We start from the raw sequence: 24,116 nt of genomic DNA, 5'->3' as shown, positions 1-24,116 counted from the left end.
AGTCAGTACCTACCGCTAGCCATTTCGCTTTGACGCTGCATAACATCTTCACCAATCGCCAATTATGCCGAATAATTCACCCAAAGAGCGGAGACTCCGCCATTTTCCTGAGACACAATGACGTTGCTCAGAGTGTGAGTATTGGATGAGCGATGTATGGAGTATGTATGTGTGTGTGTACGGAGTATTTATGTGCTTTTAACTGCTGTTCCCCTCACAACAATTCTCTCATAATCTCAACATTTATCAACTCAGCGGCTGTGGTTCCTCTTACACGACCCTTTCTGAGGAAGGACATATACGTAGACCTCCCAGACCTGCCCTCATTTCATCAACTTCTATCACCCACTTCAATATGGAGGGATACGCTATTCCTACCAAGCCTGTCGCCAACAAAGACTCAATCGTGTCTGGAAGTCAATGGCGCTTCACCCTCATCAACGACATTGTTCTCCGCTATGAATGGGCCGAAGATGGCGTCTTCGAAGATCGCCCATCCACCTTTGCGCTCAATAGAGAATTCCCTACTCCAAAATTCACAGTCTCTGATACAGAGGATCAGCTAGAGATAAGAGCAGAAGCCTTCCAAATCACATACAACAAAAAGCGCTTCGACAAATACGGTCTTGTTGTTAGCTTCAGTAACAAGAACACTCTCTGGGGCGCTGATTGGCGATATGGCGAGACACCCCAGAATCTTGGTGGCACAGCCAGGACGCTCGATGAAGTCAATGGACGGTGTGAACTTGAGACTGGTATTCTTTCCAGAGCGGGATACTCGGTACTCGATGATAGCAACTCCATGCTCTTCGACTCTTCTGGATTTGCAGCACCGAGACGACCTGGAGATCGAATCGATGGGTACCTCTTCTCGTATGGCTACGATTACAAGGCTGCCATAAAGGCCTTCTTTGCCATTTCTGGAAAGCAGCCTCGTCTCCCTCGATGGGCACTCGGCAATTGGTGGAGTCGCTACTATCCTTATACTGATGAGGAGTATCTCAAGCTCATGGACAAATTTGAAGCTGAGAAGGTCCCGCTCTCAGTCGCTGTCATCGATATGGACTGGCATCAAGTCCACGGCGATCACATCCCGCATGCTGGCTGGACGGGTTACACGTGGAATAAGGAGCTCTTCAAAGATCCCAAGGCCTTCACCAAAGCTTTGCACGACAAGAAACTCAAGGTTACCTTGAATGATCATCCACATGCCGGTGTGCATCACCATGAGGATCAGTATGAGGCAATGTCCAAGGATCTTGGACATGACACCTCTGATAAAGCTCCGATTCTCTTCAACCCTGTCGATCAGAAGTTCATGCACTCTTACCTCAACACACTCCACCGAAGTCTTGAGAACGATGGCTGTGATTTCTGGTGGATTGACTGGCAGCAAGGTCCATACAGCCGTGTCCGAGGTCTCGATCCTCTGTGGCTTCTCAACCACTACCACTTTCTCGACAATGAGAAGCAAAATGGGGAAGGAAAGGCTATTATCTTCTCCCGTTTCGGAGGCCCAGGCAGTCATCGTTATCCTGTCGGGTTCTCTGGTGACAGTATCATGACTTGGGAATCTCTCGAGTTTCAACCTGAGTTTACAGCTACAGCGTCCAACATTGGCTATGGGTGGTGGAGCCACGACATCGGCGGCCACATGGGTGGTTATCGTGACGACGAGCTTGCTACTCGATGGGTACAATATGGTGTTTTCTCGCCTATCATGCGGCTCCATTCCCAGATGGGCTTGTTCACGTCCAAGGAACCCTGGCTGTATCGCCCTGAGTTTGCAGAGGTGATGCAAAGTTTCTTGCGGTTCCGTCACCGGCTTATTCCATATCTTTACACCATGAACTGTGCTTCATCTTCGAGCGATGAGCCACTTGTACAGCCTCTATATTGGAAGTTTCCGGACAGAGATGAAGCATATGGAAAGCCAAACCAATACTACTTTGGTTCAGAGCTAGTGGTTGCACCCATCGTGAAGCCCCGCGACAAGAGAACGAATCATGGTGCCGTTGATGTTTGGGTACCTCCTGGTCGACATGTTGACATCTTCACTGGAACTATATACGACGGCGATCGGGACATCAAGATGTTTAGAAGCATCAAGAACATGCCTGTTCTTGCGCATGAGGGCTCCATCATTCCTCTCGATGCGGACCTTACCCCTAGCAATGGTGGTGAGAGCCCTCAGAACTTTGAGGTTCTCGTTGTTGTAGGCAAGAATGGCAGGCTCAAGGTTGAGGAAGAGCTTGATGAAAATAATAAGACTGATAAAGGGAACTACAGCGAGTCTCCCATTCTTGGCTATTTCCAGCAAAGTGGCAGGCTCTACTTTGAACCCAAGGGCAAAGCTTGGAGTATAAAGTTTCTATCTATCATGGAGGTTCCCAAGGGTTTCAAGGTCGTTAGCGGTGTCACTGATCAGACTGTTCTTGACGTCAAGCCATATGTCGAGCAATATCCCAAGGTGCCTGGGCTAGTCGTCCAGATCCCCGTGCTTCCCGATAAGTTGGATACAGTGTCTGTCCAGCTGGGCGATGAGCCGAAGCTGAGCGTGCTTGATCCGTTGAAGCGTATCCAGGATCTGATCCTAGACTATCAGATGGACATGTGGACCAAGGAAAAGCTTTGGGGAGTTGTCAAGGCTCCCCAGCCCACAGCGGTCAAGGTTGGACGACTGATGACTTTGGGACTGGATGAGGAGTTGCTTGGACCGGTAATGGAGTTGCTCATGGCTGACAGCCGCTACGAAACATCCTCCAACTGATTACGCTGTCGGATTCCAGAATTTGCATGGGTCACCCAACGTACGCCAGAGTTTCTCAACGTCCAATGCCTTCACACACACTCACATTGAGCAAAACAACAACCAGTATAGGACTCAAAAGACATAAAAAAAGACATACAACACCAGGTATTCGCTGGTCGTCACCGACCCAACTACTAATCCGGCGCTTCGCAGCTTGACGATGGGGGAGCGGACGGGACCCCGTATTCTCTGCGAGCTATGGTCGTATGTGCTGGTTGATGGGCTTGGATGGGGTTAAGAGAGGCAAGAGTTGTCAGCTGATAGATAGGTCGATGCTCTCAAACGATTCAGTATTCTTGTAGAGTAAGCGGACAATAGATAACTAGATCAGATGAACTATCTCAAAGCTCAATTACACATTCTCCCCGGTGTTATCCAGACGCAATCGCATTTCAATGCCGCTAGACTTACGGCAGCTGGACCAATTGAGCACTGATAGTCACTAATAGCACAATATGAACAAAGAAAACAGAGCTGATGGCTTGTATCATGTGGATAACGTTATTATTCTCTAAGACAGTGACTAAAATGAAGTGGTCCAGGTTAGCTACTAACTAATAAGCGAGCCCTTCAAATATACGCCGTAACAAGTCAACTCCTCATAAAGCATGTTGCATTGCTTTCATGCAGGCAAACTGCCAATGTTAGTCCATCTGAGCCCTGGATACTTCTGCTTAATTCAGGCTGTTGTAGTCATGTTCTGCGGTAAAACGTGAGAGGTACATCTCAGCAAATAGTAGACTCCGGTGGCGAGTGGGGCAACTCAACCCAGACATCGTCACTTTCTGACCTCGACCCAACCTCAATCGAGCTTGACTCATCAACTCCATATCCAATCACAATCACTATCAGGATGACAACGAGACTTAGAAACGCAAACCCTTGTGACGGCTGCGCCTTACGTCGTGTTAAATGTGAAGAAGGAAAACCATGTCACGAATGTCGACTCAGAGGCATCGAATGCACTGCTTTGAGAACCCGCAAGAAGCGTGGGCCAAAGGGCGGACCTCGAAGCACAACCAGAGAGAAAGTCGAGAGATTTCAACAGAGAATCAAGGAGACTCAACCCTGTACCATTCAAGATGATGATCAGTCTCATTCCGACCCTGCCAGCTCTGTACCTCTCCCGCCTTATCGCCTACCACTCCCCGAATATCAACGTTTCCTCCAAATCTCAAAACGACCAGTATCTTCCATTTGGATGGTCATCAACCCCGACCACCTATTTACAAAAATCTCAGACAACCCCAACGACTACGAATCTCATGCTCTAGCGGCTGCTTTATGTGCTGCCACCATAGCTCAACTAAGACTACCAGAACACGCTGGCCCACGAAACACCCCTTCATCTCTTCAGTTTGCTACCGAGTGTCTTCGACTAAGAGAGCTTTATGATTACCGGGAGAGCTACAGTCTGGCTTCTGCACTCATACCTTTCTTTCTTCATGTTTACCACTCCAACGGCAATAAGCTACGAACTGCTGGCCTGTTTCTGAGAGAAGCTGTGACGCAAGTTCAGCTCATGCAACTTGGTTATCCTGAGACGTATTGCCATCTTACTAAGCAGGAGCAATCACTTCGACTTCGCATATACTGGCTTGTTCTCATCACTGAGAGGTACAGTAGACCTTGAACTTTCAGTCATGCTCGCTGACGTTTTGTCTCAGAACATATTCTGCACAGCATGGTTTGCAAGCGGTTCTGCAAGTCATAGATGTCTTCCCAGACACGCAAGATGACATGGCAGATGAGCAACGAATGCAAGCATTCATCTCCCTCACAAGACTCTTTGCATATCTCGAAAGTAACTTGACAACAATTTCATCAAACCAGCAGCCCCTTGAGAGGCAGAAACTGGTATCATATCAAGCCGCTCTGTGCCTAGACGCACACGACCACGCTGCTCGTGAAGCTCAACGGGTTGACTTATTCGTCACCCGCCAATGGATCAGACTCATTCTATGGGAGTACACGGCTCGCCACTTTGCAATGTCGTGTTACCCAGATGACGAAGCTTTCTCTCTTTTCCTTCCAGTCAAGATCGGCCACAAGATGCTCTCACTTTTTTCAATGGTGACAAATTCTGCCATCACAACCCACGGCTACGGCATTGTAAGTGACAAAGGGAGATAGTTCGTACTGGAATTGACTTTGATATTACAGGAACTTAAAGTATTCCGATTAGCAGATGCAATGCTTGATATCGTTGCGTGCACGCCATTTTCAGCTCATGGAAGTAGTATGCTTGTTGGTGCAGGAGAAATCTTGTACTCGCTACAACATGTGTTGCACTCTGTTGGAGGGCGAGACTCTGGTTTTCTACACAAGATACAGAACCGAATGTCACAGCTGGAATTGACAACTGGATCATGGCCATATCTTGCCATATCAGACACAGAGGATGTGATAGAGGAGATAGAGAACGATCAAGTCTTATAATAGTCTTTGATTTTTGTAATAGGTTAATATGAACACTGGGAGTTCGAACCGAGACTATACTTAAACGATATTCAATTTACGAATTATATGTTGCCCAGTATGAGCAAATTGTAATTTGACTATTCACTTTGGTCTGTTCTAGCAGATCCTCTCATGTTGTAAATAATTCAAGTAAAGTCCAGATGAAGAAGAGTGTTTGTTTTATGCAAGACGTCGACAAACTGTATCTTCTTAGGTAGTAATAGTTGGCTGCCTAGTATCAAGCGAGCTTGTCCCCTGTGGCTTAGTTGGCTAAAGCGTCCGACTGTTATTCATAGACAATCGGGAGATCGGAAGTTCGAGCCTTCCCGGGGGAGTTCTCTTTTGCCGTCTGTAACTAGGATGCAACTCTATATTTTTTGTATCTATTTGGCAGTGATATAACGTCCATCGGTTTGGCTTTGCTCTTTCTTTATTACTTTGCAGAGAGATACTGTTATGCTGCCTGGCTGTGAGGCTACTTACTGGTCAAGGTCGTGGTGACGTAGTACGGCTTGTTACATGCAATATGTAGCAATTGATTGAGATGACTGATGTTTTGTACGATGCTAAATCTGGATTAATTTCCTTTACGAAAAGTATAATCCTGAATGACGGTTTCGAGAAACCCGAGAGGCTTTGCTCGAATCGTTCATGTTCCACCAGAGCGCTACATCTACCTAAATACAGCGGACACAGCCAGAACTAGACCAGAAGCAGTACTAACCTACCGCCTCTAGATAAGAAATAACAGGAATAGACAAACACAAGAGATTCAGCCGTGAGGGAATCAATGGATTCAAGTTGAAGAGTCAGACCAATGAACAGAAAATGATGAGTTGCCCAGGGTCCACATCGACAGGCACAATCGCCAAGTCTAACTCAATCTGTCGCTACCCAGCGCTCGCTCGCTGTAGGGCTGCTAGCTTACCCTAGACGGCTGTGGCTGCGCCTTGTAACAGATGGACGAGATGCAGGGCAGATCAAGAGATGGAGGCAATGACGAAGGCAGTTGATGTTTGAGCAAGTTTATATAAAGACGATGCTGTTCATCTTGAGAGTGAACTTTGTTGAAGCCAAACCCTACAAAACACTGTTGACTTATACCACCTACACTACACCATGGCAAATCCAACAAAAGACAATCTCTATGGCTACGATGCCAACAAAATCCTCCCCATTATTGCTTCGGTGATAATAGGATTATCACTCATAGGGCATTATGTCCAGAACACGTAAGTCATCATATGAGATGGATAAGTCCACACAGATGCTGATCCGAGCCAGTCGATACAAGTTCTGGCGAGTTACCTTCTTCATGTTTTACGCCGGCCTGTTCTTCTGCATCGGATGGGTAGTGAGAGCCATATCAGTACGAAAACCAGACAGTCTCCCCTTATACATGATCTCGAGCATCTTCATCTACCTCGCTCCTCCGGTATACTCAGCTGCCGAATACAACACTCTTGGTCGTCTGATGCACTATCTGCCAATGCACTCCATCATCAACCCGAACCGAATCGTGTACATATTTGTCTTCTTGGGTTCTCTTGTTGAGGTTTTGACTGCCATTGGTGCCTCATGGATGGCCGCTGGTAATGGCCGACAGGACGAGGAGCGACTAACTTCTGGTGCAACCTTCATGGCCATCGCGGTGATTCTCCAGGGGACAATCGAGATTGGCTTCATTGCCATGGTTGGAATTCTCCATAGGCGATGCGCCAGGGCCAACATGTTGCCTTCAAACGTACGAACTTTGTTCATCATGCTCTACGGCACGTCGATACTCATCCTCATCCGCTGTGTCTTCCGCGCCGTCGAGACCTTTGAGCTCAGGGACATTCTTTCCAGCGGAGAAGACAACAGCAATGCACTAATGAAGCGTGAATGGCCTTTCTATGTGCTGGAAGCCATTCCTGTCGCTCTTTATACGTACTGGCTTAATATCATCCACCCGGGACGATATCTACCTCACGACCAACGTCAGTACCTCGACTTCGATGGCAAGACAGAACGCATGGGCCCAGGATGGATTCATAAACGGCACTGGGTGATGTTTATAGCAGATCCATTCGACTTTATCGGGATGTTGTCGATGAAGAAGAGAGATCCCTATTATCTTCGCCCGAATGAATGGCCTGAGACGGACAACTGTTTTGCACAGGGCAGAGGATCCAATGTTAAGCCGGGAAAGTACAAGGCGCTTTCCAAGAATGAATCGAATGAGTCGAGTGTCTGATGTAATGGCCAGGGGTGAGTAGATCTCGATGGGGATTGTGTTTGAGATATATATCCTCTTGCATAGTAACCTTACGTATGTACTTCTCTTTTTCTTGTCGAAGCGTCTGTATGTAAGATAGATATGATAGCATGAATTCATCATAGTTTTAGTGTAAAAGTTTGTCAAGTTTAGGCATACTTTAGGATGTATTTATGGTGAGATTGATTGATGATGCTTTCAACTTCTGCCACTCGGTCAGATAGATCTCGGCGTCTCGGTAAAAACAACACATTAGGTTTTTTCCCTTCTAGGCAGATTAGACTCAAATTGCCTCTTATCCAATATCAACTCTGAATAAATAAGCCATTTAATACATGCTTTTATCATGAGTCAACCATTCCGTTGTGAGATTAGTCTTCTTTTATCATGCTTAGTCTACGCTTCTGTCGTCCCGACTTTCAGGGTCGAGATGCATGCAGACGGGAATAAATTTAAACATATTTGTTAAGCTTACCTTGTGTGCTTCACGAGACAAATCCCTCTTCTTGGCTCTAAATCTGGGCCATGAAAGGATCATGTCATGTCATCCAATCCACGTATGTACATACTGTATGTAAGCGGGACGATCGGTGACTTCATTGCCGGATGCGGCCCCACATACACCCCGACAATGACGTCGCTTGGCGGGCACTGACAGAATTCTTGGCTGCGGTTGGTTTCCTTGGCCACAGGGGAAAAAAGCCCGACGGCTTAAGGACGTCATTCACAAATCACAGCTGGAAGCCGCTGTAATTATTAGCGGTAATGACCCCTGATGGGTGATGATAGCTGATTCTCTAGTTGTTTAGCTGCTGTACCGTTGCATCCGCACGTCAGACTCCTTTATCGCTGGGGCCCGTCCGTCCCTGTCTGGGTCCGTCTCATCAGGATCATGCTATGTGCCATACCTTAGACCTCTAAATAAGTATCATGGCAACCCGCCCGCCTCACACGATTAGCTTTAAAAACTAAACTTTGCCACTGAAATGGGCCCTTTTCTCCTTATGATCGACCCTCCACACATTTTTTCCATTTTCTCCTTAGAACCAAGTTGTCTGGTCTGGTCTGGTCTGGTTTAGCTTAATCTCCAGTTTACCTCACCTCATTCTTGACTTGGCCATCTCGTCTTCTTCTTCTCATCACTGCCATCATCACCAACACCACATCTCTATACAACAATGCCCGAGGTGCGTAGGGGCAGCCTTGCCCCAGTGTCCGACTCGGCCCTCTCGTCGACAGATGTCCCTGAACCCCCCGTGGTCTCTCGCCCCTCGCAGTCCCACCAATCCTCGACTAATGGTGTACGATTCGACCTTCCAGAGGAGGCAGCCTCACCAGTTTCACCGCGAGAACCCCTCGACTCAGCGTTTGCAGAACTACCTCGACGGACATCTGAAGGTGCTCGACGAACATCTGAGGGCGCTCGACGGAACTCGGATGCTCCTAGAAGGAGTTCAGATGCGCGGAGAAGCTTATCCTATGCCCAGCGGCCCCAAGCAGAAGCATACTACGATTCTCGAGCCGCCACCCAAAAGGAATATCGACGACGAGCTACAACATTACTAGAGTACTACGACGAAAACCCCCATCTGCTGCCTCAGCTCCCGTTTACATGGCATCATGGCTGGAAGCGCTGGCGACTCTTCATCTTCGCATTCCTGGTGTTTGTCGACGCATCCGCGGTTCCGATAGCTCTATACTACGGACTCAAATATGCAGGGGACGTTGAAGGATGGATCATCTTTGCGGTAGTTACTACAATCTGGGGCGGTCCCACGTACTTGGAGTTCGCCATCCGCACCCTCCGATTGATCAAGGTGGATAGGTTCTACCGACCGCTAGGAACGAATCACCGGTGGTGCTTCGATATGCTGACGTACTCTTCCACCCTTACTATTTTTGTGGTCACTGCTTTGTTCATCATTGGCAGTGCACCTCACAATGTTTGGTTGAGAGTGCTGTGCATGCCTGCTCCAGCTATTCTTTACTGCTATGGTGGTGTTCTGTTCCTCATTACCCTTTACCACCAGATGAACTGGCCAGCTCCTTTCCGCATCAGCTCAACTGCAAAGGGAGAAAAGGTATGTTGAAAAGCACAAAACTAGCAGTTTGCCATATGCTAATTCTATGCAGGTCTTACCAGGTGTTTACTACTTCATCGAGGATGTTATCGCGGTTAATGCCCTTGGTGGCCGGCCTTATCGGGAAGCCTTAGCAGCTCGATACAAAGCTAGCCCACGTTTCCGAGAGATGGTCTACAAACAATCCTGGTTCTGGTCCATCCCGGCGCTAGTACTCGCCGTCCCCCTTACCGTCATATCCGTCATTCCACAAGTTCCGGCAACCGGCGCCTACGGTGTTGCATGGGCAGTTCCATTCTTGTGGGCCGTTGTTTGGGGTATTATCACGATCAAGTGGTGTAAGAGAGACATGAAGCGGGAGAGGGAAGAGTGGGAACTCGGAGTTGATCCTGAGAAGGAGATTAAGAGAAAGGGATCATCTATCGAGACGGCATCATAGTGGGGGTGAGGAGAAAGAGAGCTTGGTGGTGGTGATTTAATAGCGAGCATGATGGCATACACAATATCTGCAGGCCTTGGGCGTTTGGGAGTGAGAGCCGCAATAATGATAACGATCAGAATGAAGTGTAGCTACAGACGATGTCTCCATTCCATATCTGTACGTATACATATCTATTGATAGCAACAAAGAACATGAAAAGAAGCTGTTATCATATCACTTGAAGCACTTGGAGTTGCGCATTAGCCCACACCTTAGCTCTTAGTTGTGCGCACCACTAGAGCGACGCGTGTCTGTCACCACTACCACCATCATGCTACTGTCATATCAGCACAGCCCCCATGTCTCAGCATCATCCGTTGTCTGAGCCAGCAAATAGATAGTGCAAATTCAACGGTAGATCTCGGGGAGTCGGCGCTTACTGGCCCCGAGAGAGTGGCATCTGGAACGGGTCTTTTTTGGTGTCTCGTTGTCTTATGATTTTGACTCCCGATGAAGCCGAAGTGTCGGGCCTGTAATGGGTGAAAGAAAACATAAGGCCTCGATCCTAAATGATAAAAAGATTTAGGTAATATAGCCTAAGCTTTAGGATGACTTTTGCTAAGTTTATTTTGATAACCCTATAGTAAGGTTCGCTGTTTTCTTGCCCCCGAGGCCTGTGCATTTGATATCAAAACTTAAATGGTGATGGCGGCATAGCAATCCTTGTCAGGTGAGGATAATTCTTGAAAGGTCATTGCAAGCTATTGATTGGTGAGTTTTGCATTGTCATGTTGAGCACTGCCGACGTCAATTCACAAAATCTCAGTAAAAACGGTCTGCCTAAAACGCCCGTTCAGCTGTCTGTGGTGAGCGTATGCTCGTTGGCGCCAATGGCCGACAAACTTTCCAGAAATGTTGGTTATGGAGTGCTGGCGAGGAACAAAAGACCGGATCGGGTCGAAAGACTCCTGACTACAACGCATATAACCCCTTAACTGACGGGCCAGACTTCGCCGCTTGTCCTGAGCTGCCGTCAGGGGATGAGCTTATCAGAGATATCCAGGCTTGCAAGGAGTATATGGAAGTTGGCATCATGTTCGGGATGGACCCAACCAAGTTTCTAGCGGAGGAGAAGAAGATCTCGCCCAAGTTGAAGAAACAACAGCAGGCCGCTCGAGGTATTCATCCCCGAGACCAGCACGCCATGCGTATCTTCACGCCCTCGTCGAAGCACATTCCTACCCAAGCCAACTATTTCGTTGGTTGCCGGTTTGACTCTGGGCCTCTCCATCCTCGCCGAGTCCCAATCTGAGCAAGTCTTCTTTTACTCTGAATTCTGGGACGTCGTTTCAGATGATATGAACAAGAAGCAGAGAGTCAAGGCCACTGGCAAAAAATCAGAATCACCGTTTCTGAAAATTAAACAACAACTTCTCGAGCCAAAGGCGTGGTAGTCGAAGACGATATGGCCAAGCTTGTCACAGAGCATCGATTAGCCTTGACCGAGCCAGAGAACTTCCAGAACAAGATCCATCTTACATGGAAAACCTTCAAAATGAAGTATGAGCGGACCGGAAGTCGCGATACGGTTCTACTCGATGCTCTCCTCCTCGAGTTGGACAGGGCCAGAAATAAAGTGTTGATACACCCACTTCAGGCGAATACGCTTGCTTTCATTTTGATGCTGCAATCACCGATGGCGAGGCAAAGGCCCTCATTCACGAGGCCAAGGTATGCTCTACTTTACAATATGAGCATTGAACCCTTACTGACCTTTTCCCTCGCAGAGCATTGATCCTATCTTAGCTGGACTGACTCTCTCCCTTATCTCTGCTGTACATGCGGCTCTGTGTACAATGGTCAGCGAGTCCGAGAAAGAGAGACTGGGTGACCGGCTCCCCCGCGATGCCCTTCGCTTTTCCCTCAGAGCCTGCCTCAACTCAATCACATCAACTGGGTACCACAATGACGTGGTTTTAGAACAGCTGAAGGCCCACGTTGATTTTATTATGCATGGGGAGACAGTTGTTACCCAATATTCATAGTTCCTCCTCCAAGCGACTGTCTGCCTGTGACTGCCGAAGCATCGACCTTTCTCAAGGCATCACATCTCCGTATCGTCATCGTCGTCATCTCCTATGAAGGAACTCTCCATTTCCAAATCATCCACGGCATCGCCACTCTTGGGCCTCTCGGCGATCTCATTCTTAAGCACGTTGCTTCCTGGTATATATAATTAGAAGGTTCGGTGGTCAACGGACATGTACGGCTCTTACCGATATAATCGCGACTCTGGACGACATCCTTAGAGACCTTCCCGGATTTAAGTCGTTCTAAAACAGGCGAAAGCAGTGAGTCGACTCTCCTGATATCCTCCTTGGTGATGTCTCCCTTCTTCTAAAGCCGAATGGTGACGTTGTCTGGTAAATCTTGACCTTTGAGTCACAATGTAGCGCTTATAGTCCGTTTGTCATGATATCGAGTTCTCCTTCAACCCGATTCATTGCTTATTCCGTTGTCATAGATGAGAGTTTCGCTCTCTTCCTGCCCTTTTGCGTACTAGCAGTTGCGTTCAGTGCACTCTTCAATTCTAACAGACATTCTCTCAGATTGCCAATCTCGAGGTTTGCTGGTCCTTCGTGCGTAGATGCCACAGTTGCAAATTGGATATGCCGAGGGCGTAGACGTAGCAGGCTTCGAAAATAGAGATGGAAAGGATAAAAGCTCGCAACTGCTGTACAAGTGTCAGCTATCTGGTATTCGCATAGATGATTCAGGGGCTAAAGAGAAACCCGCGTGATCTCTAGGATCCTTAGGATCCTTAGGGTGAGATATGTAGGTACTTAACTCTCCCCTTCTTCGAGCTTCCTCTCTCTTGACTGGCCTCTTCGCACACCTCGACTTTCTTTTTGAACCCCAGTCCCTGCACCCTTTATACAGATGGTTTCCGCTTCCATCAATCCTGATTCTTCCCCATACTCCCTCTCCCACTCACTCACTCTAATCGTACACTTTGAGTTTTCCTCGTCTTCTCATCTATACAACACATATCGCCTCTAAGGTCGCTCTTCAGTGCAAATATACCAGCCACGCTTCGAGCTTTGGTCCCTTCTCATCTACTCTGATTTCGGATAGTGTCCGTACATATTCTAAGATGGCAGAGAGTCCTGCATCGGGAGCTACCCGCGAGGAGCCCAACTTCGACAACCACCCACAGATAACTGATGGTTTTCGCGACATTGCCACGCGCACTGAGGATCATTACATCGAGATATAGATATTTGGGATTTATGCATTTCACATTCAGTCACCTTTTGAGAAAAACTATGGGAGGTAAATTACTTCAGGGGGCCTCTATCAATCGTCATCGTTCATCCCTCTCAAACAAGTTTTATATATCTGATGTTGGCCTTAACTCGTAAAGCACTTGTTCCCCAATCTCAGCAAGTCCCCAGTCCCTCAATCCATGATGCAGTTTCATTGCAAGTTTTTCCGTAAACGATAACCTCTACTCTACTTACCCCAAATCAAGTCCTGGGTTCTAGTCCGTGCTGCCGTCATTACCCAGGCACTGGAGCATCTCGTCAATGCGATAAATGAGTTCCTTGTGTAACAGAGCTGCATCTCGGTTGGCAACTGCGGTCCAAATAGCATGGATTGCAGCCAGTTGTTCCATCAACAGTGTTGTGTTTTGGATATCGACAGAGGCGCCAAGCTGTTTGAATATTGTATCGATGTATGTGTGACGTAAAGAAGGCCCATGTTCAGTGTATGCCATAAACGACTCAAGACAGCTGCGGATGGCAATTAGGATGCGACGAAAGTCGACAGAGGATAGCGGCGTGTGATTCATGTGTGAGACTTGCCGACGTGACGATCTTGGGGTGCACTCGCCAGATAATCGCGAGTACATGACGCTAAATTTTAATGGCATGCTACGTGTGTCACCGATGCAGACATAAGATAACTCGTCATGGCAGTCAGCGCCTACATCGAGAACTATGGTCTGCCTGAACCGCCTATTTAGCTATCCTAATATTAATAATAACTGACCTACATTTAAGAACCTAGATAAAAGTTACACCAGTAATTCTGATAAATTCTTTCTCTTGATCTTTCCAGACCTTTTCCACAAGGCCTTCCTCCTTGAATCCATCGAGCAGCTTGACAACTTCACCCGAAGCACTCTCACCATCCCAATCAACACTATAGACACCACTTCCCTTATTCCCGTCAGTACCAACAGCAACTTCTCCCTCTTTGATACCATTCTCACTACCCCCTTTATCAGGATATCTCCCAGTCAAACACAACCACGCATGTCTCTCTCCACACTCCTCCTTAGGTAACCACTGTCTCCTGACTGTCATGCTGACCTTGAACCAATACTTCATAACCTGCATCATAAAACCGTCTCCACTGCGGATTAGGTTTGTATCAACAGAGCCAGGGAAGTTGTGAATGAAGGAAACTTCTGGTGCTTGACGAGAGAGTGCTTCCAAGGACAGAGTTAGGGCCGAACACATGTGCCCTCGGGAGTTGTGAATGCTGGTAAAGGGGATGTTGCGAGCTGCTATATCGTCGGAGAAGAGCTTGCCCTCGTGCGTACCAGCCATGACGCTTACCACACGACGAAGAGACGGTGCCTTCTTTAGCAGTGGGAGGAGATTGACTGCGAGACGGTTGCGAGAGTAGATAGTTAGGCCGGTAACCAGAGGCAGCCCTTCTTCGGTATCTAAGTCTATTAGTATGCGCAAAGTAACAGTCTGATGACGGTGGAACACTTGCCAACACCGATTCTTAGTGTCCCCTGACTTAAGAATAAAACATTCAAGACTGTCTCCTTGCTCTTGATATCCCGACAAACCTCATCCACATTCTTCAACAAGCTCATGTCCTTCTTGATGAAGACATATTCTACTTCAGGATTCAACTCCTTCAACTCAATTTGTAGTCTATCACCCGCCTCTTGAGAACGGCCGATGTAATAGATTTTGGGCTGTGTCGTATATTTGGTAAATGCTTTGAGACCTGTCTCGCCAATACCTGCTGTTGCACCAGCGAAGACGGCGACGAGCCCAGCTGGGAGCTTTGAAGCAGCCGAGGCATTGGTTTGCTGCACTTGAGATAGAGACACCATTGTTGATAAGTTTATAGAAGAGGTGGCTCCAAGTATTGATATTGAGACGAAACAACTGGCTCTTTTATACTGCTCTTGACACCCTCGTTTATGGACTCTGACATCGTCTCGCCAGCTTCAAGTACACCTCATCCAATAGAATCATGACCTGAATACGAAAACTGGTTAGCGCCGGGAATGTAGTGGATCGTCTCTTAGAAGGATGAAACCGAGTGCGAAGTCCGGAGCTAGCGACTTATCACTGAAGGCCTGAAGGAAGAACTTTACAATGTATTATGACGTGTTTGACCCTGTATTTGTGTTGGTCTGAGTTATGCTGAGCAACAGAGGAACCATTCCTCATTAGTTGCCAATATGCGCCCTCATTCCTATGACGCAAATACCTTCAGCCTCTTAAACACATGTTCTAGAACTCATCAGGCTTATTAGACCAGCTATTCAGGCAAGTAAATTAAATATGCAAAGTGACTTATAATAGTGTCAGCAGCCCACTGCTCGCTTCAACATGCGCTATTCCTAAAGATGCACCCATAAGAAACTAAGGAATACACAAAAGAAACGAAATGATAACGCCGTATCCTCAAGCCTGACTAAAACCAGGCTTTTTACCCTTTCTAAGGGCATCATATGCCATGTTGTTGTTATGTCCTAGCCGTTGGTATAAAAGAAGTTGATATATAATACGGGCGAGCGACAAATGAAATGTGTTTCGGTTCGGTTATGTCCATGTCTGGTCTCGTATCGTCTCATCGTTGATGGGCCAAATCGACAGGCCGCATCATGCATTATGAATACCGCTCATGAAAAGTTACAATCCCCCAAAGACGGAGAAGATATAATAATGTCGTGATCCCCTTTTTACAACTGTCCCATCCTTTGACCTCCCCAGCTTCCTCCTCATGTAGCTCGTCCACTTTGTACTCCCACAGTTCATTGTTCAGGGCGGGGAGGCTCGGCCTGCCATCCATTGATATATGCCATCAACCCCATGCCAAATAGTACAACGCCAAGCATTGAGGCATAAGGTAGCGCGGCTTGGAGGCGCTGGTCTTGTCCACGCACAACACCCTTTTGGGTTGCTGGTGTGATCGTGCTGGCCCGAGACAACGTCGGTGCGTCCAACGCTTCATCAGCAGTAGCGGAGCCGACGACATCTGCTTCTCCAGTGGCGCTTTTAGAAACCCCAGTGTCAGCGTTAGTCTCGCCAACGACAGCACCAGCGGCATCAGTGTCTCGCTTCCTTGACCTCGATCGAGCTTTCTTCTCAGCCGCTTCTCGAAGTGCTTCCTCAGCGCGGAGCTGAACGACCATCTCGGCAAGCGTCTTCCTATCAGCATCTCTCTCTGACTCTACAGTCTCACATCGTTGCTTCCACTCTTCCATCTGCTCCTTCATATCCCGCATCTGACTCTCCATCATGTCAATTCGACTTTGAAGAGCAGCGGCTGTCTCCTGTGCAGCATCGACAATAGGGGTCTCTTCATTGGCCTCTGCTTCAGGGGCTTCAGGGACAGACTTGTCTTCTGTGGCTTCAGACACCTCTTCCGAAGCTACGCTTCCAGGTACAGCTGACCCATTCATATGCACGGTCGCGGATTCTTCCAAGCGCTTGGCGAGCTCTTCTGCTTCCTCTCGTGCACTCCTCTCCTTCTGCAGCATTTCTTCCAACTCCCGCATCCGTGCTGTTTGTGAGTCGATATCTCGCTTCGCGTTGTTGAGGGCCTCGGTAAGTTGAACAATCTGGCTGAGGTTATCAGGCCGGACAGGTGAGTTGGGAGGACCAGACTTCGGTCGCTCAGTTGGGCCACGCTTAAGTGAAGGCACATCAGGCTTCTCGGGAAGAGGCTGTTGGGGAGGGGGAGCAGGAGGATCAGAAAACCGTGCTTTGGGGTCGGCACGGAAAGGTGTCCCCATTCCATTTACCATGGGTTGGGGTTTAGGGGGTTCAAGGCCTTCGGGCTTCTCGAGATCCTTGAGGTCATCTTTGGACAATAATGTCTGGACGAACTGATTAGTGCGGCCCAGATCCTGTGCTTGAAGTCGAGCATTGCGCATTTCGTTCTGGAAAGAATTAGCCTAATCATGGCAACGGATTCGAGTACGACGTACCGCAAGCCGTTTCAATATTTGATCAGTAGCAACAGGGGTAAGAAAGAATGGTCTTTGTTGTGCCATTCCGTTGACTTGCATGTTCATAACACCGGCGCCATTGGGCATCATCCGACCGTTGCTGGCCATAGACGCATTGCTGTTAGTGCGGCCTCGCAGCTGCATAGGCCCTGAAGGCATCATCATAGCGCCATTAGCTGGGTCGAGGTCGCCGAAGTTCATATCCATGACATTGCTCGATGCGCTAAGAAAGCCAGCATGCTCAACCTTGGCAGCCACTTTGTGATGGACGACTGTTTTCTGATCTTCGCTAACAATGTCGATGCCAAGCTCAAGATGGTCGGAGGTCTGCAGTTCATGTGGCTCGGATTCGCGATTTTCCTGTGATAGACGAGTCCCGTTGACAAAGGTTCCATTCGAGGACTTGACATCTCGTATATAAATTTTGCCATTGCGTTCCGCATAAATTTCAGCATGTTGTCTGGACAGCACTTTACTGTCGAAGAAACCGTTGGTTGGGGTCGGGATAGTCTTTTGGTTTGTTTGTCGGCCTATACGGAGGCTTTCGGGGGCAAAAGGCACAGCGATTGTTTTCCGTTCAAAGGTACCGTTGAGTGATAATAGATATAGAACTGGTTGGCCAGGAGGAACTTGTTCGGCACTCATGGGCCGCATCATTCCCTGAGATGTCATCTGAACCTGGCCAGGGCCGGCCTGTACAGGCCCATGGGCCGTTATCATGCCTTGACCTCTGCCAGCGGGCAGTCTAGACATGTCCTGTTGTTGAAATTCCCCTTTTCCTGGCGGCCAGGGGGCTTTCGGTTGGGGCCGTTTTCGAGGTGCGCCGTTAGCCGACCATTGGGTCAAATCTGAGGTTGAAGACAATGGGGTGCCGCCATTAGCGTGGGAGCCGTTCGAGGCAACTGTGGTAGCAGACGAGTTCGAAGATGTCGAGGAAACAGACGACGATGAGTTGGATCGAGTAAGGGTCTTGCGGGGCGCGAACATGCCAATGCCACCTCGACCTTCTTCCGAATTCATTTGATGGTTGCCGTTAATCGGACCCCATGCTGGTCTTGACGCGGAGAAGGTTTGTGGAGTTGCGACTGCAGTCATGAGGATAATTGATGCTCAGCGTGTTGCGGCCGATAAACGCAGCGTCGAAGATATGAAGATGCCGGATACGGAAGTAAGACGTGTGCGGCTCGCGCGCCTACGAGGCTGATGTCACTCCACCGGCAAGTCGGAGGCTGAATGGACTTATGATGGCGGGATCGAAGAAAAACGTTGTAGTTTTGATGAAATACGATTGAAATTTGAATACTTCAAGGTGGCTTGACGTTGCTGGTGGACAAGAAAAATCATGAGCTCGTGGCTGGGAACAGGTTTTGGTAATGAAGAATTGAGACGATCGGCGATGACCCCGTCGGACCAGGGGCAGGAGGTCAAGAGGCGAGTCGGGCCAGCGACAGCCAGGATGGGTGCTTCACTCACCAAGCACGAGGATATCGCGATGTCGGAATAGGGTTTCGCGTCGCAAGAGACGATAGTTTAGAAGGCTTCAGGGCCGTGAATGAGTTGATGAGAGGTTGCCGTAACAGTGACAGTATGGGGGAGGTCTCGCTCGCTAAGCGCTGCTTGGCGTGTTGGCGTGTTCAAATTTGGAGCCCCCGGTCGACAACTCTCAGCTCAGGCACACGGAGTACAGAGCACAATGGAGCACACGCCCAAAGACTCTGGCATGTGCTCACTGCTCGCATAACCCCAGCACCATAAGAAACAAAGGCTTGAGTGTCAGAGATTGTCTTGTAAGTGAAAGAGAATTGTCTGAAAAAAACACAAACCATCAAATCCCTCTTGCGAGTCGGAACCGCCTTGTGGAGCCATATCTTGACCCACGAGAGGGACCACGTGACGATTTCTTCACAGTAAAGATATGTCACTATCTTATCCCGCACTGTACGGTAGGATGATCCGTGTCTCGAGTCCCGCACCGACCTTTCTCCGAACCCTGATTCCACTTTAGCAATTTAGCCAATGAGAGTAAGCCTCGGGAGGTCATTCGGGTTCGAGGAAAGTCGTCGTATGAAGAGAGCTTCATCAGCAATTGCTCTACTTTGCGCTGTGCCACTTCGACAAACTTCGCCGCCCACGATCGATAATTCAGCACGCGCAGCAACTCCAAAACCTTGCGTAGAGACCTTCCGCGCTCACAATGCCTCCCGTCGCTCCTATCAATGCTGGCCAGCATGGCCCCTCCAACGTGGATAAACGTAGGCTGATATCATTCTCATGGCATTGGGTGTTGGCTAACAAGTTCACAGTCAAGATGGGTGCTATGATGGGTGGAAGTACGGCCTACTCCTCGTTAAGCTCTTGTTCGCCGTGAAAGATACTGACATGGCATAGCTGTTGGTGTCATCATGGGTTTTGTCTTTGGTTCGTCTGCAACCGGATGCGCTGTCTCAGCTCTGAGGTCATAACTAATGATAACCAGGAACTGTCAACATTTTCCGGTACGGAGCCGGCCCTAACGGCATTATGAGAACCCTCGGTCAATACATGCTTGGCTCCGGAGCAACTTTTGGGTATTTCTGACACAGACACCAACGACTTACACGAGTGCTAACCATGGCCCTACAGCTTCTTCATGTCCATTGGTAGCGTCATTCGATCCGATGCCGACCCCAAACTTCACGAAATGTACATGCGAGCTCAACGCCGGCCTATAATGTTGATGGCCAACCCCGCGTGGAGGAAATCATGAGAGCATCATATCATACGAGACGAGAGCAATACCCAGTCGACTTCGACTTCCACCCTGTACAGTCTGGCCTCTGATGGCCGCAATCTGTAAAATACATATCAAACTATTTCGAAATGGACCAATCTATTGTCAAGTTTCAGACCCACCATCGATACAGTGCATCAGACCAGTCAGATATCTGTTGGTCTCACGATGCGAGGGTTTTTTGTTATGCTGTCAGACCTTGCAGACCGCTGCGTTTTCCGGGTTCAAGTGACCCGTTTATATGTGACTGCATTTGAAGATTACACAACAATCTTTGAGAGGCGGCAAGAGAGCTGTGGCGTTCAATATAAGCCCTTAACCGTCCAGGTTACATTTCCTTTCAGACATGATCGGCACACCACTACCCCTACGCGACCCAGCATGTTGGCCTACCCCACGGCTGCCGATACGAGGTGACAACAACAACCACGCTCGATGTTGTCGAGCAGCTGGAAGTTCTTAACGCTTAAACTTTCCATAAGCTAACCGCTTTGGCTCATGCAATTTTGTCAATGGCGTTCAATAGCTTGTTATCGCATCCTCTTTTTTGCATATGCAGCAGGAAGTCAACCCTGCTTTTGCACAACTGGCGCCATGCTTCTTCGCTATTGGCGATCGGTCCAGTGGGCTGAGGGAATTGCTTTTTAGAGGACAGCTGAGAACGAACTCTGAGTCTCACAACTTATGCATATTGAACAACATCGTGCATTGACGGAATATTTCTTGGGCGTGTGTCTGATTGTGCTGTTACATCGAGTTGAATCGTTTTATGCGGTCCATTTGAAAGCACGATCACATGCCTTTGAAGCTGACATGCTGACTTTACTAGGCTCCTTGATGTCTGGATTACTATCTCTCGACATTACGAGATTATTGATCGGTCGATCGCAATTGGCGCTTTCGTAGCACTAATTACCAAATGAGGAACCCCCCGGCTTACACGCTTTTTGAACTGTTGGAGCTTGGTGTTGTTGGGCTGCATCGTGCAGTCCCCAATCATGACTGAGCAAACTCAAGACAAGGTTAAATCTATTCGATCGATCCTTGCCTTTCTACACACAGTCAGAAATAGTTAGAGAGGCGGTTGCCTTCAGGGCATCAACCAATGTCTGAACTGTATTTTCTGACGCTTTCCTCGCCGGCTGGCACTAGCTTATCACGCTTGGTACCAATGCCAATATCAGCAACTTTTGCGGGCAATCTTTTCGTATTGCTGCTCGAATTACTTACTTCTTAAGCTCAATTGGACCCACTACGTTTCTTTTACGTACCTGACTACTCAGAAAAAACGGTCTGCCTGAAACGCCCGTTCAGCTGTCTAGGATCATTGCATCTGTTGGGCGGGACGGGCTACGATCTGGGTATACCCCAGTTGCAAATCATCAAAAATGCTTAACCATAACACGGCAAGTCGAGATACGGATGTTCAAGGTGTACTATCCGGTGGAGATCTCGTGTCTATTTTCCGCATCCATTGTCTAAGGCTGAGGCAACTAAGACAGCGGCGGCCATTCCGCCACACCCCCAATATCCCTACCACAACATTCTCACATCATGGGCCGGTGAAGCTTGAGGTCTCCTCTCTGATAGGGCAATTTACTTTTACGAATTGCACTTCTTGGTGTGCTGACCGTCATCATGGCTTGCAGCTGTCCTGGTGCATGTAAGGCCTCGCCATGTGGTCCTCTCTCACCAAGCTCTAGTCCTCAATATGACTACAACACCTCTCATGGATATGGGACTCAGCCATGCAGGCTTAGTCCATGATAACCGAGAGTAGCCAAGGTTGACCCGTATGCGATCGCCCGTTTCTCGCAGATGAGGCTTGATCCCACGGGTCTTCGGCACACGTCTTGTCCTAAGATAGAAGTTCACTCTGCAGATGGACTGAGCTCATCAACACGCCCCTCATGGCTATATAGACCAGTGTTGGTTCCTGTGAGAATATGGCATATCTCAGCATCCTCCCTCCATAGAGACTCCAAGTTCGCTGTGCAGTATGGGCAACACTAATAGCAGTCCATTCAATCTCGGGGACCTGGGACAATTGTCCCAGCTACAGACTAATGGGTTAGGCAGTATGCTTCCGAACATCTATATGTATGAACTAATCTATTAATAGGGAGTCGTCGTATGGCACATTTGATGCACCTGACCTGCCAACTTTCCTCACTGACAACCCTACTCCTAATGGCTATCCTTGGAGTACCATGAATTCCCAAACAAATTACTATCAGGACCAACCAAATACCGGAGTCATTAGGAGGTACGACTTCACTGTCAGTCGGGGGACGATCGCCCCTGACGGCTATGAGCTGTCCACAATCCTCGTGAACGGGCAATTTCCTGCGCCTCTGATTGAAGCAAATTGGGGCGACACCATCCAAGTCACTGTTCATAACGACTTGGACGATGAGGGTGTCTCTTTGCATTGGCATGGTATCCTTCAGAAGGGAATGCCGTGGGAAGATGGCGTTCCGGGTGTAACCCAATGCCCGATCCCACCTAAAAAGAGTTTCACGTATCAGTTCCTGGCCGACCTCTATGGAACAAGTTGGTACCACTCTCATTATTCCGCCCAAGTTGCTGCTGGTTTATTTGGTCCATTGGTCATATACGGACCACGAGAAAAGAAAGACTATGACATCGATATTGGACCCGTTATGTTGAGTGATTGGTACCATAAAGAGTATTTCGATCTTGTTGAGGAGATTATGAAACCCGGTGGCAATGGTGTTGTTCTTTCTGACAGCAATCTCATCAACGGAAAGATGAACTTCAACTGCTCCAGTGTGGCACCGGGAGACAAGACGCCCTGCAAAAGCAACGCTGGCATCTCCAAATTTCGTTTCAAGCGCGGTAAAGTCCACCGCTTACGCCTCATCAACCCAAGTGCCGAAGCCATACAACGATTTTCCATTGATGGTCACACAATGAAGGTCATTGCGAATGATTTTGTTCCAGTAGAGCCGTATGACACCAAAGTTGTAACTCTTGGAGTTGGTCAACGCACAGATGTACTGGTCAGAGCTAACGGCAAATTGGACTCATACTGGATGCGCAGCAACATTTCTGCCATCTGTAGTCTGGGTCGCGCCCCAGCTGCCCTTGCGGCAATCTACTACGACAATGCAAATCAGAAAAAAGCACCCAAATCACAGGCTTGGGACATCCCAGATCCAGGGACTTGCGCCAATGATGATTTGGGTATAACAAAGCCAGTGATGAAGCTACCTTTGCCTCCAGCTGACAAGACTATTGAGCTTGATATCAGCTCATTCAAAAATGCAAGCAATGTCACGCTCTGGACATTGGGAGGAGTGGCTGCAAGGACAAACTACAACAGTCCAACTCTGCTCCTTAGCAAACTTGGCAATCACACATTCGAGCCTGAATGGAACGTGATAAATACTGGAAAGGCAAAGAGCGTGAGAGTGGTCGTCAATAACAAGACTCCCGTGGCGTGAGTACTCAATCAAATGGGTGCGGCTTCTTGCAGTTGCTAACAATGATTTCTGCTTAGACATCCAATGCACTTACACGGCTTCAACATGTATGTCCTACATGAGGGGCCAGGTTCCTGGGATGGAACAATCATAAACAGACACAATCCACAGCGTCGCGACGTCGTCCAGATTCGGGGCAATGGTCATCTCGTAATACAGTTCGATGCCGGAGAAAATCCGGGTACGTTTACCTTCCCTGACTCACTCAGCCTTATGATAATCACCCCTTTCTGCGGTCACGGTTGCATCGTGCTGACATGCATTTGCTCATAGGTGTATGGCCGTTCCATTGCCACATCGCGTGGCACGTCTCGGCAGGATTTCTCACGCAGTTTCTCACGAATCCAGATCAAGTCAAGAAAGTACGTATACCGAACGTAGTGGCCGAGACGTGTCGGCAGTGGGGACACTGGACACTTTCAAATATCCCAGCGCAGATCGACAGTGGGTTGTAAGCAAATGTGATCCTAGGTAAGAAAGGGGGGGGGGGGGCGGGGGCAAGAAGACTTCGGACCTTTATCCTAAGGGATGAAAAGGCT

The 24,116-nt window shown here is 48.4% G+C and overlaps 9 protein-coding genes and 2 non-coding genes across 11 annotated transcripts; 8 read left to right on the top strand and 3 right to left on the bottom strand.

Annotated features, from left to right (window-relative positions):
- Positions 1-355: 355 nt before the first annotated feature.
- FMAN_03179 (uncharacterized protein) lies at positions 356-2,770 on the top strand (the record flags this gene model as incomplete). Its single annotated transcript, XM_041831965.1, has 1 exon — positions 356-2,770. The coding sequence occupies one exon, from the start codon at positions 356-358 to the stop codon at positions 2,768-2,770; it is 2,415 nt and encodes an 804-aa protein (XP_041682475.1).
- A 132-nt stretch (positions 2,771-2,902) lies between these two features.
- rrna15 lies at positions 2,903-3,018 on the bottom strand. The gene has a single exon (XR_005994004.1). It is a non-coding gene; the product is annotated as a ribosomal RNA (ribosomal RNA).
- Positions 3,019-3,665: 647 nt separating this feature from the next.
- Positions 3,666-5,251, top strand: FMAN_03178 (related to Mal63p, YPR196w and Mal13p; the record flags this gene model as incomplete). The annotated part of the gene is made up of 3 exons (XM_041831963.1): positions 3,666-4,429; positions 4,480-4,924; positions 4,976-5,251. 3 exons carry the CDS (start codon positions 3,666-3,668, stop codon positions 5,249-5,251), a joined length of 1,485 nt encoding a protein of 494 aa, XP_041682474.1.
- A 272-nt stretch (positions 5,252-5,523) lies between these two features.
- On the top strand, positions 5,524-5,607 carry tRNA. The gene is given in 2 exon segments: positions 5,524-5,561; positions 5,572-5,607. It is a non-coding gene; the product is annotated as a tRNA-Asn (tRNA).
- A 784-nt stretch (positions 5,608-6,391) lies between these two features.
- On the top strand, positions 6,392-7,508 carry FMAN_03177 (uncharacterized protein; the record flags this gene model as incomplete). The annotated part of the gene is made up of 2 exons (XM_041831962.1): positions 6,392-6,504; positions 6,557-7,508. The coding sequence occupies 2 exons, from the start codon at positions 6,392-6,394 to the stop codon at positions 7,506-7,508; spliced, it is 1,065 nt and encodes a 354-aa protein (XP_041682473.1).
- A 1,199-nt stretch (positions 7,509-8,707) lies between these two features.
- Positions 8,708-10,049, top strand: FMAN_03176 (uncharacterized protein; the record flags this gene model as incomplete). Its single annotated transcript, XM_041831961.1, has 2 exons — positions 8,708-9,610; positions 9,663-10,049. 2 exons carry the CDS (start codon positions 8,708-8,710, stop codon positions 10,047-10,049), a joined length of 1,290 nt encoding a protein of 429 aa, XP_041682472.1.
- An 856-nt stretch (positions 10,050-10,905) lies between these two features.
- Positions 10,906-11,343, top strand: FMAN_03175 (uncharacterized protein; the record flags this gene model as incomplete). Its single annotated transcript, XM_041831960.1, has 1 exon — positions 10,906-11,343. One exon carries the CDS (start codon positions 10,906-10,908, stop codon positions 11,341-11,343), a length of 438 nt encoding a protein of 145 aa, XP_041682471.1.
- A 2,755-nt stretch (positions 11,344-14,098) lies between these two features.
- On the bottom strand, positions 14,099-15,171 carry FMAN_03174 (uncharacterized protein; the record flags this gene model as incomplete). The annotated part of the gene is made up of 2 exons (XM_041831959.1): positions 14,099-14,766; positions 14,820-15,171. The coding sequence occupies 2 exons, from the start codon at positions 15,169-15,171 to the stop codon at positions 14,099-14,101; spliced, it is 1,020 nt and encodes a 339-aa protein (XP_041682470.1).
- A 930-nt stretch (positions 15,172-16,101) lies between these two features.
- Positions 16,102-18,396, bottom strand: FMAN_03173 (uncharacterized protein; the record flags this gene model as incomplete). The annotated part of the gene is made up of 2 exons (XM_041831958.1): positions 16,102-17,232; positions 17,281-18,396. The coding sequence occupies 2 exons, from the start codon at positions 18,394-18,396 to the stop codon at positions 16,102-16,104; spliced, it is 2,247 nt and encodes a 748-aa protein (XP_041682469.1).
- A 1,099-nt stretch (positions 18,397-19,495) lies between these two features.
- FMAN_03172 (uncharacterized protein) lies at positions 19,496-20,047 on the top strand (the record flags this gene model as incomplete). Its single annotated transcript, XM_041831957.1, has 5 exons — positions 19,496-19,553; positions 19,605-19,631; positions 19,690-19,719; positions 19,778-19,868; positions 19,924-20,047. The coding sequence occupies 5 exons, from the start codon at positions 19,496-19,498 to the stop codon at positions 20,045-20,047; spliced, it is 330 nt and encodes a 109-aa protein (XP_041682468.1).
- A 2,023-nt stretch (positions 20,048-22,070) lies between these two features.
- Positions 22,071-24,032, top strand: FMAN_03171 (uncharacterized protein; the record flags this gene model as incomplete). Its single annotated transcript, XM_041831956.1, has 4 exons — positions 22,071-22,141; positions 22,194-23,534; positions 23,595-23,758; positions 23,851-24,032. 4 exons carry the CDS (start codon positions 22,071-22,073, stop codon positions 24,030-24,032), a joined length of 1,758 nt encoding a protein of 585 aa, XP_041682467.1.
- Between the last annotated feature and the right edge of the window lie 84 nt (positions 24,033-24,116).

The sequence above is a fragment of the Fusarium mangiferae genome, assembly GCF_900044065.1.
Source record: "Fusarium mangiferae strain MRC7560 genome assembly, contig: FMAN_scaffold006, whole genome shotgun sequence".
NCBI lineage: Eukaryota > Fungi > Ascomycota > Sordariomycetes > Hypocreales > Nectriaceae > Fusarium > Fusarium mangiferae.
This window is presented reverse-complemented; position numbering and strand designations above follow the sequence as displayed.